At 35.8% G+C, this 16135-nt stretch overlaps 2 protein-coding genes across 2 annotated transcripts; both read left to right on the forward strand.

The window, feature by feature from the left end:
- The first annotated feature begins 1476 nt into the window (after nucleotides 1-1476).
- On the forward strand, nucleotides 1477-5375 carry LOC127805588 (homeobox-leucine zipper protein ROC3-like). The gene is made up of 9 exons (XM_052342339.1): nucleotides 1477-1482; nucleotides 1644-1811; nucleotides 2304-2774; nucleotides 3197-3298; nucleotides 3749-3961; nucleotides 4056-4224; nucleotides 4406-4677; nucleotides 4777-4897; nucleotides 4972-5375. Exons 1-9 carry the CDS (start codon nucleotides 1477-1479, stop codon nucleotides 5373-5375), a joined length of 1926 nt encoding a protein of 641 aa, XP_052198299.1.
- Nucleotides 5376-14918: 9543 nt separating this feature from the next.
- LOC127805589 (uncharacterized) lies at nucleotides 14919-16046 on the forward strand. The gene is made up of 2 exons (XM_052342341.1): nucleotides 14919-15195; nucleotides 15445-16046. Exons 1-2 carry the CDS (start codon nucleotides 14919-14921, stop codon nucleotides 16044-16046), a joined length of 879 nt encoding a protein of 292 aa, XP_052198301.1.
- Nucleotides 16047-16135: the final 89 nt, after the last annotated feature.

Raw genomic sequence — 16135 nt, forward strand, 5'->3', positions numbered from 1 at the left:
TAAGGTTAATTAGGAACCCTCCACCATTCCAACAGTAGTGCTGGTGTTGCGAAGTTGGTGGGCGGACACCTTATTTTCGATCATGGTGATTGCTTAAAAAGGTTTTTTTTGTAGTTTTTTTTCTAAAAAACATTAGTTTATATTTATATATATTTACCCTATTGGAAAATATATTTATTTTTATACTTTTTAAGTTTATATTTATTTTTATAATTAGAATATAATTTTTGTAACAAAAATACATTTTTATATTTATGTAAGATAAGAGGAGAGAGAACAATAGAAGGGAGAGAATGGAGAGAAGAAGTTCTGGAAGAGATAGGAGAGACAAAGACGGGAAAGAAAAAGATACGCAATGTAAAGTGGTCCTTTTATTCAAATTTCTAAGAAGGAAGGTTTTTGTAATTTTAATAAACATAAAAAATGTCTTTTGCTTTTCTTTATGGATATGAGAATGATGAGTGTAATGTACTGGATAATTAATTATCATGTAACCCAATATTATCAAAAGTAAAAACTTATATGGCTAAAATAGCCTTTTCAGCTTTTAATGGTCATCAATTACTCCGTTCAATGAATGAAGTAATTACTCATAGAACAGAAACGGAGAGAGAAAAAGAGAGGTGTTCCCTATTTAAGTTGTTTCTTGCATTGGGAGATGAAGAGAGTCAAACCATTATTTAATTTCTTCCTAAGTTTTCCACCTATTATGACTTCATATGTTTTGTTCTTTTCTTTCCTTCAATTTAATCTTTGTCAATTTTCTTGTAGTTACATCTGATGAAGTAAACTCAACCTCCACCAACCTACTAATCTCTAATTTCAACCCATCTCCCTTTTATATAAATATGCATCTTCCCTTTAGTTTCTCATCTAGAAATGATCGATTTGAGTCTCAAGAAATGTATGAAGATTGTGAAGTTCTTGCATCCATGGTCGCTGAAGAAGATGGGGTTTTGCTACCGAACCATGGCTCTGACTTTAGCGACATTCACATAAATTTTGACCCTTCTTCTCCTCTAATTATTTCAGTATGTAAACTAATTAATCATCCCTTCTCTCTCTCTCTCTCTCTCTCCATATATATATAAATCTAAGAAATGGTTAACCTTGTTGTAGAATGATAAAGAGGTAGCTGGAGGGACAACTACAGAGAAGGAGGAGAATGGCTCCTCTAGTAAGCCCCCAGAAAAAGAATCAACAAAAGAGATGGAGATGATCATTAAGCCCCAACATAAGAAGAAATGTTATCACCGCTACACTCCCCACCAAATTCAAGAGATGGAAGCGTCTCGCTCTCTCTCTCTCTAAACTTAATTATGCATACACGATATCACTTTCCTAACCTTATGCCTTGCACACAGTTTGTTTAAGGAGAGTTCACACCTAAATTACAAACAAAGGGAAAGGGTGAGCCAAGATTTAGGGCTCAAGCTAAGCCAAGTCAAGTTTTGGTTTCAGAACCGTCGAACCCAAATGAAGGTACATGCATCTTAGAATTAATTTTATCCATAACTTGCCATTTCAATATCTTATATAACGGGTTTTTATTTTTTTAAATATGTAAGATCTCAATTTCAACTTAGTTTTTAATTTGTGCTTAATTAGTTTGGATTATTTGTTGATAATTTTTCATGTGCTAGGCACAACAAGATCGGAATGATAACTTGACACTGAGAGCCGAGAATGAAAGACTGAAGAATGAGAATTTGCAGCTACAAGCTGCCATACAAGCATTGATATGCCCAAATTGTAATAATATGGGTTACGATGAACAACTTCAACTTGAGAATGTGCAACTCAAAATAGAGGTACACTACTCTCACAGACTTATCATATTAATATATCTTTTAATTTTTTCCAATTCAGGATATTTGAAATACAGAGGCACATATATATATATATGTAACTGTCTTTGTCACAAAACTTTTTCTACTTTTTATATAAAAATTTAACTACAATAATGCTATTATTTTTATTTAACATTATATTAGAATACAAATACTTCTTCACATAAAGATATTTAAACAAAACTTTTATACATAAAATTGAATTTCTTTTTTGTGGTCAACACATTTGGCCCACAAAAATAGTAATGCCCAAAATTTACACAAGATAATGCGACCCTTTCAAACTTGTTTATAAGAAACAAAAAAATTATTATGATAATTTAATATTAGCAAAAATTAAAATAATATTACTATATTATTCTTAATAAAATTTTCTTCCATAAGAAAAAAGTTTTTCTTCTTGTATACCTTCTTTAATTTTTTCCTTTTGCTTATATATGTTCTTCTTTCTAGTTACACAGAGTGAGTTACTTTGGTATAACATCAAGCCAGCATATTCAAACAGTGGAAGGAACAGAAGCGATATTGGCCCCTTCACTTCCTCCTTCCTCAACAATTCTTTTCCAGGAGCAACAAATAGACAACTCCAAGGACGTGGTCAACCAAGCCCCTTTGGTAACAAAAAACTTCTCCCAATTCGTTGGCGACTGTCTATTTGTGGAAGGAAACAAATCCATTGTATTGGGCCTTGCAATGTCATCCATGGAGGAACTGATGAATATGTGTCAGGCAACTGAACCTCTTTGGATTAGATTTGAGGGTAGCAAAAAAGAAGTGTTGAATGGTGAAGAGCATGCGAGGATGTTTCAATGGCCATTGAAGTTTCAGCAAGATAGAGGCAGTGAGTTTATTGTGGAAGCCTCTCGACACATTGCTGTTGTCGCCATCAGTAGCTTCATGTTGGTTGATGCTTTCCTTGACGTCGTAAGTCCAATTCAATAACTTTTTAAATTGTTTTGGAATGTTTTCCATTCCAAAACAATTTTATTGAGTGATTAAATGTTAAAAAACACGATCCATTTATCATTAAATAGAAAAATTATTTTGAAAATATAAACAATGCAACAAGATGCATTAATTGAAGCTTAGCGTTACCCTATCTAATATATCTCAAAAAAAAAAAAAAATTTAACATATATTGAATGATAGTTTTTTTTTTTTTATTAATACTCATTAACTTTTATTATGTCAATATCCATGTTATTTAGTAATAACTATGCAAAAAACGTCACCAAAATAATATTTTAATTTCTATTTTAATTTATAGACGTAAGGGACAACATCCATCTATATATTGAATTTGTATATAAAAAATTTCTATGAAAAGTCATTATTTGTTATTTCAGAAGAAGTGGGTGAAGCTCTTCCCCTCCATTGTCTCTAGAGCAACAACTCTTCAAGTGGTCAATTCAGGCATTTTGGGACATGCAAGCGGCTCCCTTCATATTGTGAGTATTCCACATATATGAAAAGTTCATGGGATTATTTTCAATTTTTTATTAAATTAACATTATATATATATTTGGGCAACTAATATTAGATTTTAGATTTTTAACAAAATAGCTTATAATAAGAGAGACTCGCCAATCTAACTAGCATGTCCTTCTCGATTCTCTTTGCAAACACTCTAGCAAAAGATTTGCCATGGAATAGGTGAACTCACTAGTGTCACTGGCGAATTTGGTTTAACTTCCAAAAACTTATGTTTTTAAAGAATTGGCAAGTCTCTTCAATTTTACTCTCTGAAACCATCCAATGTTATTTTAGTAAAATCATAAAACCAATGTTAGTTGCATAAGAAATGCTAATTTAATAATAACTCATTTTTTTTCTTAAATTTGTAGATTACTAAAAAATAAATTATTTTTTTATGTATTTACATGTATATGTGTCTCTAGATGTGCGCAGAGCTACAATTTCCATCTCCTCTAGTTCCTACAAGAGAAGCTCTATTTCTTTGTTACTGCCAACTAAACAAGGAGGAGAGGACTTGGGTTATTGTTGATTTTCCATTTGAAAGCATGGATGGAAGTTGCCAACCTTCCTCCCCTAGATACAAGAGAAGACCTTCTGGTTGCATCATCAAGGACTTGCCAAATGGATGCTTTAAGGTGACATATCAAATCAACATATATATATATATATAAGACTTAAAAGAATTATTTATTATCATTATATCTTATAACTCTATTGAAATAAATGTAGGTCACTTCGGCAGAACAAGCAGAGGTTGAGTACACACCAATCCATAAGATTTTTCACCTTCTCATCAATAGCGGAAGGGCATTTGAAGCTCAACATTGGCTAGTTGTCTTGCAAAGACAATCTGAGAGGCTTGCAAGCCTTGTGGCTACTAATGTATCAAATCTTGGAGGTACTCATTTTTTCTTCTTTGTATCACACCTAACATCACATATCCTTACCCAAAAGTGTTACTTGAAAGGTAATTATTGGATATATGAAACTAAGTAATATATTGAAGACCTCCCTAATATACTACTTTATAGGTGTTACATTTTTATTTTTTAAAATTGACAGGCTGGTCATATTTACAGGGATGCAAATAACCGAAGCAAGGAAGAAACTGATGAATCTTGCAGAGAGGATGACAAAAACTTTATTTGTGAATATGAGTAGTTCTTGTGGTCAAACATGGATGGCCCTTTCGGATTGTGCTGATCACACTATTAGAATCACCACGAGAAGCATCACGGAGCCTTGCCAGACCATTGGTTTGATTCTCGCTGTTGCATCCACTTCTTGGCTTCCATATTCAACTTTTCTCGCTTTCAATCTAGTCAAAGATGAGCATTGTAAGGCTCTGCAGGTACATAATAATCACCTCCTGAATACATTCTTCCTTCATCTCATTTTCTTTTTCAAATCCATTAATTAGCATTACATTTGTGTTCATCATATTTGGCAGCTAGATGTTCTTTCAAATGTGACTTCTTTGCAAGAGGTGGTTCACATTGCTAGTGGCTCACATCCAGGAAATTGTGTCTCTCTTTTTCGCATTAATGTAAGTATGCATACATTCCTTTTGAGTCTTGTGAGTATGGGTATTTTTTCCATGTAAAGTTGATAGTACCCCATTACTACCTATATATATTTGTGTAAGACACAAGCACAAAATTCATTCTACAAGAGAGCAGCATTAGCGATACCAGTGGTGTAGTGGTGTTTTATACCCTTAACATTGACTCTCTCCAACTTGCCATGAGCAACCAAGACCAATCCTGCATTCCTCTACTTCCACTAGGATTCATCATACATCCCATGGGAGCACTACTTGTAAATGACTACTCTATCATCAGTGAAGTCAATGGTGTGCCTAATTCAGACTTTGAAAGCTTGCCAGGACAAGGTTGTTTACTAACTGTCGGGCTACAAGTTTTGGTTAGCACCAACGCAACTGAAAAGCTTGAGTACTCTGACATTATCGCGATCAGCAAGCCCTTGTGTGACATAGTCCACAAAATTAATACTAACAGTGATAGAGGAGGAGATGATGGTGCTGGTTAAGCTAATAATGGTGGTAATGTGGGCGTTTCTACTAAGCCGGTGGCACAAGTTAGCCATCCTCGCAACAAGATTAGGGTTTTGAATATATCCCTAATTACTCAAAAAAATCTCCATTTCTTTTTGAGAGAAATTTGATATAACAATATTTTAATTGTTTTTGTTTCAGCCTTTATTTGGTAATTATTAAACTAGATATTTAGCTTTTTATGAGGTGAGAAAAGTGATCGTAAGATATTCAACATGGATTGAATCTACTTAGATAAGCTAAGAAATTTAATTCATTATACTTGTATAGCACGTGTAATGTGATTGTTCATTAGACTTTACCATGTAACACACTTCCTCAAAAAGATAGGATACCACAATACTAATCCTATCCATGTAACACATATTCAATCTATCCCTTTTAGGATAAAGTATTAGAACTTCTCAAGTGGTAGAAATATATTTAAGATACACATAGCCAACCGATAAAGAAGGAAATGATAGATCCCATGAAATAGGAATCACCCTAAAGGTAGAGTAAAACTATAACTTCAAAAATTAAGGTCACAATATAAAAAACATGTGAATCACATGGAAACAACACTTTTAGTAGGTCATTCGTCACTTTGGGTGTCATTCGTCATCCTGAGACTCATTCATCACCCTAACAGTCATTCAGTTCAGAGGACTCACTCCTGAAACGCTTCTAGACTCCCACATGCCATCCAAAGAGTCACAACCTTCGTGCCATCCTGAGAGACACAAGTCCTCCTGAGACTTCATTGTTGCCAAGACACACTCCCATCATAAGTCACATGACAAAGGTTCACACGTATACTTCAACAAGATGATCTCCCACAAAAAAAAATAATTAATATTGTAGTCAGACAACAACACAAGCATTTTACACATGTATCAATAAGTAACACATAGAGTAGAGACATCTTAAGTTTTATCTGTTCTTCCAAGAAAGAGAATATCTCTTAGAAAGCATACGAAAGGTGTAGAAAAACTAAAGAGAATCAATAGAGAATGATTTCACTTATATGCACATAAAATGCTCCCCCTAAGGTCACACCCAATTAGATTGATGAACTCTTATGATAGTAGAAAGCCACGATGAATCGGATTCACCGCATAAATCTAATATTCTTTTTCACATGGAAAGATTTCCAGAGCTTCTTAAATTTATATGGTTTCTTTGATAAAACCATTTATCTCATCAAACATCATATGTAAGACAAAATGAATAAGGATGCATAAACATAATAAATAGAATGATCAGGGGCTTGTGCATAGATTGAACTCGAGCTTCAAAGGTTTAAGCCATGCCTCAATCATATCATACATGACATGAAGTGCTCTTAGCTTTGCCACTTCTTGTCTTGAGAATCCATCAACTCTTGATGTCTTATCCATCATCTCCTTGATGTTGTCTTCTTTTACAATATTTTTAAAACAAAGACTAAAAGAAACTACTTTAGACTTAATTATGTCTCATTACATAACCAAATGACTAAATTATTACATATTAAATGAATTAATATGAAGCTCCTATAACATTCACTAATTCACATTCAAGCCCATGTTCATCCCAAACATTCATACATTCAAACCATTCTGCTTCTGATAAAACAATTTTGAATAACATCCATGCATATATCCAGAATTACATATGGGCATTCAAGACTACATGCTTAACATCCTCACATCGTCGTCTAATGTGGTAACCCACACAACTAACAACATTTGGCATGTAAAAGCATGTTGCCACAGCATATTTGATAAAAGTGGTCGACTAGGACAATACAGGCAATCAACTGATTTCGCATATGAAACTACTGACTGTGTCCTTAAGCGGTCGACTAGTTCTATAATAAAACACAACCAAAGCATTTACTACAAAATCAGTCAGTCGAAACCCTACGCATAGTCAATAATTTTCATAAAACTTGACACATACAATCATTGTCTATGCATTAAATACCAAGTTAAGGCTTTTGATACCACTATTGGAATTGTTGTATGGAAATGTAGGTAAATATAAAATTTCTGCACATCAACCATGCACAACAAAGGTCATAAATATACATATCATACACAACTTAGGTATGTAAGAAACACGATATTTCATCATATAAAATGTAATAAATAACATACTTGTAGCTCGATGCTAGGTGGGTGTAGAAATTGTTTCTACATTGAGATTGATTCCTTCTCACTGCATAGAAGGCCTAATCTATCCACTGTTGGAAATGTATGCCCTAAAGACACGTTTTGTTTAATTTATGGTAATGATGTTTCTTTTATTCAGTTTATGGCACATATATTATTTGCATTTAATTGTTGGAAAGGTGTCCATGCTATTAAGTAAGTGATTCATGTGATGGGTCGTTCTTCACAGTTAGGCATGAATCATGGGTACTTAATAAGCAAGAAAATATAACTCTTGATCTTTTGATAGAACTGGGCATTCTATCATGATAAGATCATTGTGCAATAGATCCTAATGGAGGATGGCTTGCCTTAGCCAGTAAACAGTCCGTTTACTCTAATTGTACAAGCGCATTTGGAATGCGTAGAGTGGACCTGTGATAGAAGCTAATGACAAAGTACTAATTATCATGGAGCTAGTCTATCACTGCTACTACGTGGACGAGTACTCTAATACTTGAGTATTAGTTGGTGGTCTAGTGAACCTAGAGCTATATTCTTAGATTCATTGCAGGTGAGGTCTATCAAAGATCAATATCCTTTTGAGTTGGGAGTATGGTTTCTAATTAGCTAAGACAGACTAATACAAGATAGTTTCTGTGATTCACCCCCTTGTGATTGTCCAAGAATAATCGAATAATCCAGGGCCCTAGGAACGTGACTTATGAGTGTGTGCTTCTGGGTAGCTCCCAATGATAAGCAAGTACATTCGAGTAGTCACGGATTATTGGACTAGTGATCTAAGGATGGTAGAAGTCATTTAGAAAGGTGTTAGTACATTATTCCTTTCTAAATGATGGGTGTTACGCAGAGGGGTATTTTCGTCATTACACTAGTAGGTCAAAGACATGGCATATGCAAAATTATTCGTGGGGTCAGTGTTACCATATGGTGATAGTTGGAACACTTAGAATGACAAAATATAGCTACTAGGTAGCAGGGATATTTTGGTCATTTTAGCAGCCGTGAATAATTTGTCTTTTGGTCCCCGGGGTAGCTCGATGTAACTCATGTATTTTTTAATACATTTGGCTTGTTGGATGAATTACATTAAGAGAGAATTATTTTATTTAGAATGGTCCATTGGGCTAAAATAAAATAATAGTTCATTAGGGTCTTAATTAATTAATTGGGCTAACCCAATTAGAAAATTAATTAAAAGGTCTTGGCCCATTAGGGTTTGGCCCACTAGGGTTTTAACCCTAGGGTTCTCCCTATATATATCTCTCTTTAGTTGTTTTTCATCCAAGTCGTTTTTTATTCTCCTTCACCGAAGAGAGGCCACGAGTTCGAGTCATACTCCGGAAGATCGAAAGGGGGCGTTTGAGTTCTGATGCGACGGAGCCGAAGGCTAGCAGGACAGCCGTCGTCTCCTCCACGCGAAGAAGCTCCCATCGCTCCATTCCGTCCGGTAATCCGCCGTAAAAGTAAGTCTCCTAGACTCTAACCAATACGAGGATCGTTTTTATTTTAAAACGCTTCCGTTGCATGCTTTTGATCCTCGTTCATGATCCAACATCCACACCTAGCTAGCAACCCGGTACCATGTCGCAATCCTCATCATGTGCTAGCCTGAGGAATTTGATTCACTAGCATCCGTGTGTCTCCCTGGACTCTCTATAATTTTCACGCACGCAACAATTATGCTCTATAATTTCAAAAAAAGAAGTAGAAAAAAATAAAGAAGCAAATGGCAAGCACTATAAAACCCCTTTGTAATTTCCTCCCAATTTATGCCTCCCAATTTTTCCACTAACCCCTTATAATTCAGTGACAGGTGGAAGGCACTATCTGCAGCTTTGGCAACGAAAATGGTTAACCAATTATTTAGAGGTGGTCAACTGATTTCCACCAGATGGAAAAATAACCTTGAGGTAGTCAACATTCCTTGCTATTTCTAAAGAAACCACATGCCGATTCATTAACTTTTAATCAATTGAGTCATTAACACTTAATGACATCTTTATAAACCACCATTAACTATTAATGATGTTTGAGACATAACTGGTGCATAGTATCGATACCAAATGCCACACTATATGGTGTGTGACTTTTTAGTTTCACCATCAACTAGCAATCAGATAATGTGAAAACCCTTTTGACATCGACCGAAACAGCTCAACCTATCATGAGAATCTCTCCATATTCTAGTGATGTTTTGAAAGGTCCTGGGAAGTGCCTAGCAACGATCCAGCACAATATAGTAGGCAATGAAGTCAAACTTCAAGCGAGCCAATTACAGTTGATGATTACCATATAATACAATTCTTTTGTCACTCAACGTCCTGACCGAGAGAGAGTCATGGTACAATAAACTCACAAACTTAGTAACTATGTGTAATGTAACGCCCCACTTTTCCCGAGCATTAAATAACTTAAGAATTTTGGGAATATATATATATATATATTTTTAATATAAACCATTTCCCGACAATTCCGTTTTACCTTCTTAGCATACTAAATAAGAATAAATAAGCTAAGACAAGTAATCATAATTAATGCGGAAGCTAAAATTAAAACCTGATATGCTATAGTTTAAAAACATGGTACATGAATGCATGATGCACATACATGAACAATCATTTGCTCTAGTGTAACTTCCCATTCCCAGCCCGGCACAGAACCCTTGGCAGAATCCAGAACCTCTACAGGATAAGCCTAACGTTGTTCCATCAATTGTCCTTGGAGAATTTCTGCTACACTCTTAGGGTGACATCCCATTCCCATGCACAAATATCAATATGACAATAATATCGTGCCATGCAAACATCACGACTTTCCATGCAATATGACAAAATGAATCATATCTTTCATAAGTATCATGCATATATAAGAATTCATATCTTTCATAAATATCATGCATAATAAACAATCACATCATATAGGATAGGACAACTCACCTTTAGAGATAAAACTTGAATTTTTTAAAAAGGTGCATCACCTCGATATGCGTGCCCGATCTTAATTTTCGTGTCAACTCTCGAAAGTTGCACCAATCACTTTTTCTTGAGCACATAAATCATAAAAAGCATATTTAATCAATAAATATCTCAAAACCCCAATTTCTAGATATTTTCCTTTATTTTCTTCCATTTTGCCCTCTAAAAATCCTAATAAATACCCTCGAGACTATTTTCTTGAATATCTTTTCACAATAATTCATAATATCCAATGAACTTCAAAGGAAAAATATTGGACTTACCTGGATGCTGGGTTTTCAAATAAAATAAGGTTGTTCGGTGCAAAAACCGAGATATCAGGAAACCCAACTTCAAAACTTTTTACACAAACCCCCATAAATTATTTTTCTCTTTTCTTCTACATTTCTTTTGGATTTTTCTGAGCTTGTACGTGCCCCCACATGCTGGCGCGTGGTTTTGCCCATGAAGGCAACACGTGAAGGCCACACGCTGACCTTCTTCTCCAATGCCGATACACCGGAGCTAGGAGATTTCAATGCCATCTTAACCTCCTTCTCTAATCGATCCAAATGGGCCCTCTTGAGGCCTGAAAAGACCACCAAAAGACGTCCAAACGGGGCCTCAAATGTCCTGCTAGGCGAACCACCTCCCTCTCTCCGGCGAGCTTCGAAACCAGTTCGATCTTGCTTCGTTGGCCACCAAAATCTCCAGAATTGATCTTCAAGTCATGGGCAACAAAAGCCCCATGGTTTTGACTCTCAATTTATTCGAAAAAACCCTCGATTTGAAGCTTCATTTCTCTCCATTTTTGGCCATTGTGGAACTCCTATTTATAGGCAAAATCGGGCTTCCAAATGCCCTTGGCCGAACAACACATGCCCCTTAGAGCATAAAACTCCCTCAGATCACCCTCGAATCACCTTCACCCAACCGCAAAAGCGAGTTGCAGGTGTGCGATAATCCAATCGAACTTTCGATCGATTTTTTTACTTTTTTGGCTAACCCCGTGGGCCCATGCCTTTACAAAAGATGCTCCCCTGACCATCCCTCATGCAACCTTATGGCTAAAATTGGCTGTGGTTTGATTAGTGATCAATTTTGTAAAAAATTTGTTATAATTTTACCCTTATTTTGATCTTAAAATAGTTTTAATTGAATATTATTATGCATTTTGTGATTTTGTGCATGTTTAAAAATATTAATATAAAAATATATAAAAAATAAAAAATAAAATATAATATATAATAATATAATATTATGGATTCCAAGCCCAACACCAGAAAGGCCCAAGCCCGAGTCCAAAACAAGAAAGGCCTAGGCCCAAGCCTAACACAAGGAAGACCCAGGCCCAAGCCCAAAACAAGAAAGGCATAAACCCAACACAAGGAAGGCCCAAGCCCAAGCCCAAAACAAGAAAGGCCCAGGCCCAAGCCCAACACAAGGAAGGCCCAAGCCCAAAAATAGGAAAAGCCCAAGTCCTAGGAATTCATGATATCATCGCTTACATCATGGGTTGGAATGACATCATTGCTTACATCATGGGTTGGAATGACATCATCGCTTACATCATGGGTTGGAATGATGTCATCGCTTACATCAAGTCACGAAGTTTCAAGAACTACACTTTGGCCCAAACTTTTTAAGTAATTAGATATTTTATTTATCTTTGTATTTTTAAATTAGTTATTTTGTTTTTCTTTAGATATTTTATATTATTAAATTATATAATTGAGTGGTCTCTATTGCATCTTTTAGCCTATAAATAGAGCACTTGGGGTGCATTTGTAACAATTCAATTTTCTTATAATGAAAGTATAGTTGTGTTCTTAGGATTTCTCTCTCAAATTTTTCACTTTAGTTTCTATATAGTCTTGTTCTTAGAATTTCTCTCTCAAATCTTCAACTTTTGTTTCCACATAGTTGTATTATGTTATTCATATTGTCTTTTTAATTATACACCGCCTATATAGTCGGTTGAATATTGTCTTTAAATATTGTCTTTCAATTATATACTGCCTATATGGTCGGTTAAAAAATTGTCTTTCAATTATATACCGCCTATATGGTTGGTTAAAAAATTGTCTTTCAATTATTGTCTTTCAATTATATACCGCCTATATGGTCGGTTAAAAAATTGTCTTTTAAATACTGTCATTTAAATTCCTGCCAATTTATTTTCAAATGAAGATCAGTAGCTAATCCAATCTTGGGTTAAGCCAAGGACAGTGTCCAACGCCAATGATTCTCAAAGAAAGCTGCGCTTCAAATGTGTAATATTAATCTGATTTAATTCGAGTAGTGTGCGTATGGTGTATCTTTGAGTTTGGATTGGAGCATAAGCCTAACTTAGAATTTTCATGCCACGTATGGAGATTGCTAGACATGGAAATGTTTTCATACCCAAACCCAAATGATTAATCTGTATCTATAAAATTTGTCTGTGGAATATAATTCAATTTATGGTAATTGCTTAACTTAGAATTTTCATGCCATGTATGGAGATTGCTTAAACAAGAATTACCATTATCTTGAACTAAAATTGCTAACAGATCTGCAAAACTCAAATCAGATGAATATTACTGATCTTTTCTATTAAATCGGGAATTAATTGGTTTTGGCACTGAAATTGTCTTGACCCAAGCTGCCTAAATTCAGTATTAGTTTAGTTTTAATTCTTACCTTTTAAATCATCTTAATCACCTCCTAAACTCAAATATTTAGTGATCTTTGTTTTCATCCATAAAAAATCTCCCGGTGAATTGACTCGGACTCACCGAAATATAAATTTAAAATTGTACTACACGCACACTTGCACACTGACAAGTATAATCGCCCTACACCTGCTTTAATAAGAGGATTGACGTCTGATGAATTTGGTTGTAGTTTTGATAAATAAATGTGTAGGATAGCGTAGCAATCAGTTTTTAGCGCCGTTGCCGGGGAGATTAATTGGTAACTTAGTGTGTTACTTTTGTTGTTTTACTACTTTTAAAAAAAAAATAAATAAATATTTTAAAGATAAGAAAAAAATCTATATACTTAAAAAAAATTGTTAGGTAACTTTTAGTTACTAAACAGTGTATGAGACTTAGATCAAGTAGAGTGCTAGAACAAGAAGTCCATTCACAATCTCTAATGTCTCAACAAAATGATAATATGTCTGCTCAATGGGGTAATCATGCTGATCAAGATCCCTTGGGAGCTGAAATGCTTCGACCTCTCAAGGACTATTTACACCCTCCGAGGCAAACGACTCCCTTTTGCATTGTACTTCTAGTTAACCATCATAGATTCAACTTTAAACCAGGTACCATTCAGATGTTACCTACTTTTCACAGTATGGATTCGGAAAATCCATACACTCACATGAGAGAATTTGAAGAGGTCTGCGGCACTTGTGTCGATCAGAATGTCAATGAAGATACTGTGAGGCTAAAATTGTTCCCATTTTCATTAAAAAACAAAGCTAAAATATGGTTGAACACATTAGAGTCGAGATCAATAGGAACATGGAGAGAAATGCAAACTAAATTTTTAAAGAAATACTTTCCGGCCAATAGGAAAACATCCCTTCAAAGACAAATGATGAACTTTGCTTGTAAACCCACCGAGTCATTTGCTCAAGCTTGGGATCGTTTCAAAGATTTACTTCTTACTTACCCACATCATGCTTTTGAGCAGTGGCGGGTGGTTAGTTTTTTTCATGGTGCCTTGACCCCCAACCTTAAGATGTTAGTGTCGACCATGTGCAATGGTGAATTTTACGAGAAGACACCCGAAGAAGCTTTTTCACTTTTTCGACACTTTAGCTAAGAATACTAGGAATTGGGAGGTAAGTCCATTGTCTTTGGAAGACTCAAGAGAGCATGTCAGTCCACAGCCTCGAGGAAAAATTCAAATAAGTGAAAGTGATAACATCAATGCCCGGTTAATAGCATTAACAAAGAAAATGGAAGAATTAGAGTTAAAAAAAACCAAGGTCATCCATGAGGTGGAAGTCCTTTGCGTGGTCTGTGAGACGAATGGCCATATGACAGAAGATTGTCCTACCATTCCTGCTTTTAAAGAGGTCTTATATGGCCAAGCGTCTGGAGCACAACCACGTCACACAAAGGGTAAGCCTTATCAAAATCAGAATCAGGGTGGGAACTACTCAGGGTACAATCCTAATTCTAATACGTACCACCCAAACTCCCGTAATCACTCTAATTTTTCATGGATAAATGATTCTGCCGCCTAACCCCATGCACCATTCCCCTCACAGCCATAGTCTTACCAACCAAACCAAGGGTCATCTGGTGTATATCAACCTCCTCATAGGAGATCTCTAGAGGACACCCTACAACAATTCATGCAAGGTCAAATAGGAACTAATACCCAAGTAGCCAAGTTTCAAGAACAAACAAATAGGGCTCTAGAAGATATGAGAAGTCAGCTGACTAAGTTGACTCAGACCTTGAGTGTTAGAGAACCAAGGAAGTTTCCCTCACAACCAAGTCCGAACCCCATAGGTCAAGCCCATAGGGCCGAAGGGTCATCTAGTGAGAATCATGAACAAGTCCAGTCTGTCACTGTCCTTAAGAGTGGGAAAGTAATTGAGAAACCTGAGGACCCTAGGACAGTGTGGCCTACCACTAGTAAAAAAGACCAAGGGCATTATGAAATGAATAATGAGGAAGTGAATAAAGGAAGTAAAGAGGGTAAGAAGAAAGCCGAGGAGGAAGAAAGAGAGCAAGAGAGAAAGCAAAAGGAAAAAGGGAAGAGTATTGAAGAGAGATCCAAATTTGAACCTCGACCACCATTTCCTCAAAAATTAGCCCAATCGAAAAGAGATAAAACAAATGCAGACATATACAAAGTGTTCCAACAGGTAAGGACAAACATTCCTTTATTGGATGCAATTAAGCAAACGCCTTCATATGCTAAGTTTTTTAACGATCTCTGTACAGTCAAAAGAAAAATCAATGTGCGGGAAAAAACATTCCTGACGGAACAAGTAAGTGCTATCCTTCAATTCAATACCCCTCCAAAGTACAAGGACCCAGGATGTCCTACCATTACTTGCATAATTGGAAGCCAAAAAGTCGACCAAGCACTTCTTGACCTAGGGGCTAGTGTCAATCTGTTGCCTTTCAGTGTCTATCAGCAGCTAGGGTTGGGAGAACTCAAGCCCACTAGGGTCACTCTTCAATTGGATGACCAATCAGTAAAAGTTTCTCGCGAGATTGTGGAGGATGTCCTAATCCAAGTGGACAAATTCTATTTCCCAGTGGACTTTATTGTCTTAGATACCCAGCCCCACCAGGGTCCTCAGTCGCCTATTCCCGTTATCCTAGGGAGACCATTCCTTGCTACTTCGAATGCTATCACCAATTGTAGGAATGGGATCATGAAACTATCATTTGGGAATATGACGGTGGAGATGAATGTTTTCAAGGTAGCTAAGCAACCAAATGATGAAATGGAATTGGAGGAAGTTGATTTAATCCAGACCTTAAGTGAAGAATACTTTGAGAAGGCTCTTTATGAGCATGTTATTTATAATTTATAGAAGCAAACTTCGGAAGGGATAGAGCCTGACGTTGAGTCAGCCAGGGTGATCACACAATTGATGCTTGGCCTAGAGCCATTGAAATTACC

This window comes from Diospyros lotus, chromosome 7 (genome assembly GCF_014633365.1).
Source record: "Diospyros lotus cultivar Yz01 chromosome 7, ASM1463336v1, whole genome shotgun sequence".
NCBI lineage: Eukaryota > Viridiplantae > Streptophyta > Magnoliopsida > Ericales > Ebenaceae > Diospyros > Diospyros lotus.

What these genes read in the sequence shown, in the direction of transcription:
- LOC127805588 (XM_052342339.1), top strand. An exon ending in TTGATGCTTTCCTTGACGTC is followed by an intron (nt 2,775 to 3,196) that starts GTAAGTCCAATT and finishes TTGTTATTTCAG; the next exon opens with AAGAAGTGGGTGAAGCTCTT. An exon ending in TAATGTATCAAATCTTGGAG is followed by an intron (nt 4,225 to 4,405) that starts GTACTCATTTTT and finishes TCATATTTACAG; the next exon opens with GGATGCAAATAACCGAAGCA.
- LOC127805589 (XM_052342341.1), top strand. Translation starts at nt 14,919, where the DNA reads ATGAGAAGTCAGCTGACTAAGTTGACTCAGACCTTGAGTGTTAGAGAA. An exon ending in GAATAAAGGAAGTAAAGAGG is followed by an intron (nt 15,196 to 15,444) that starts GTAAGAAGAAAG and finishes ATCTCTGTACAG; the next exon opens with TCAAAAGAAAAATCAATGTG.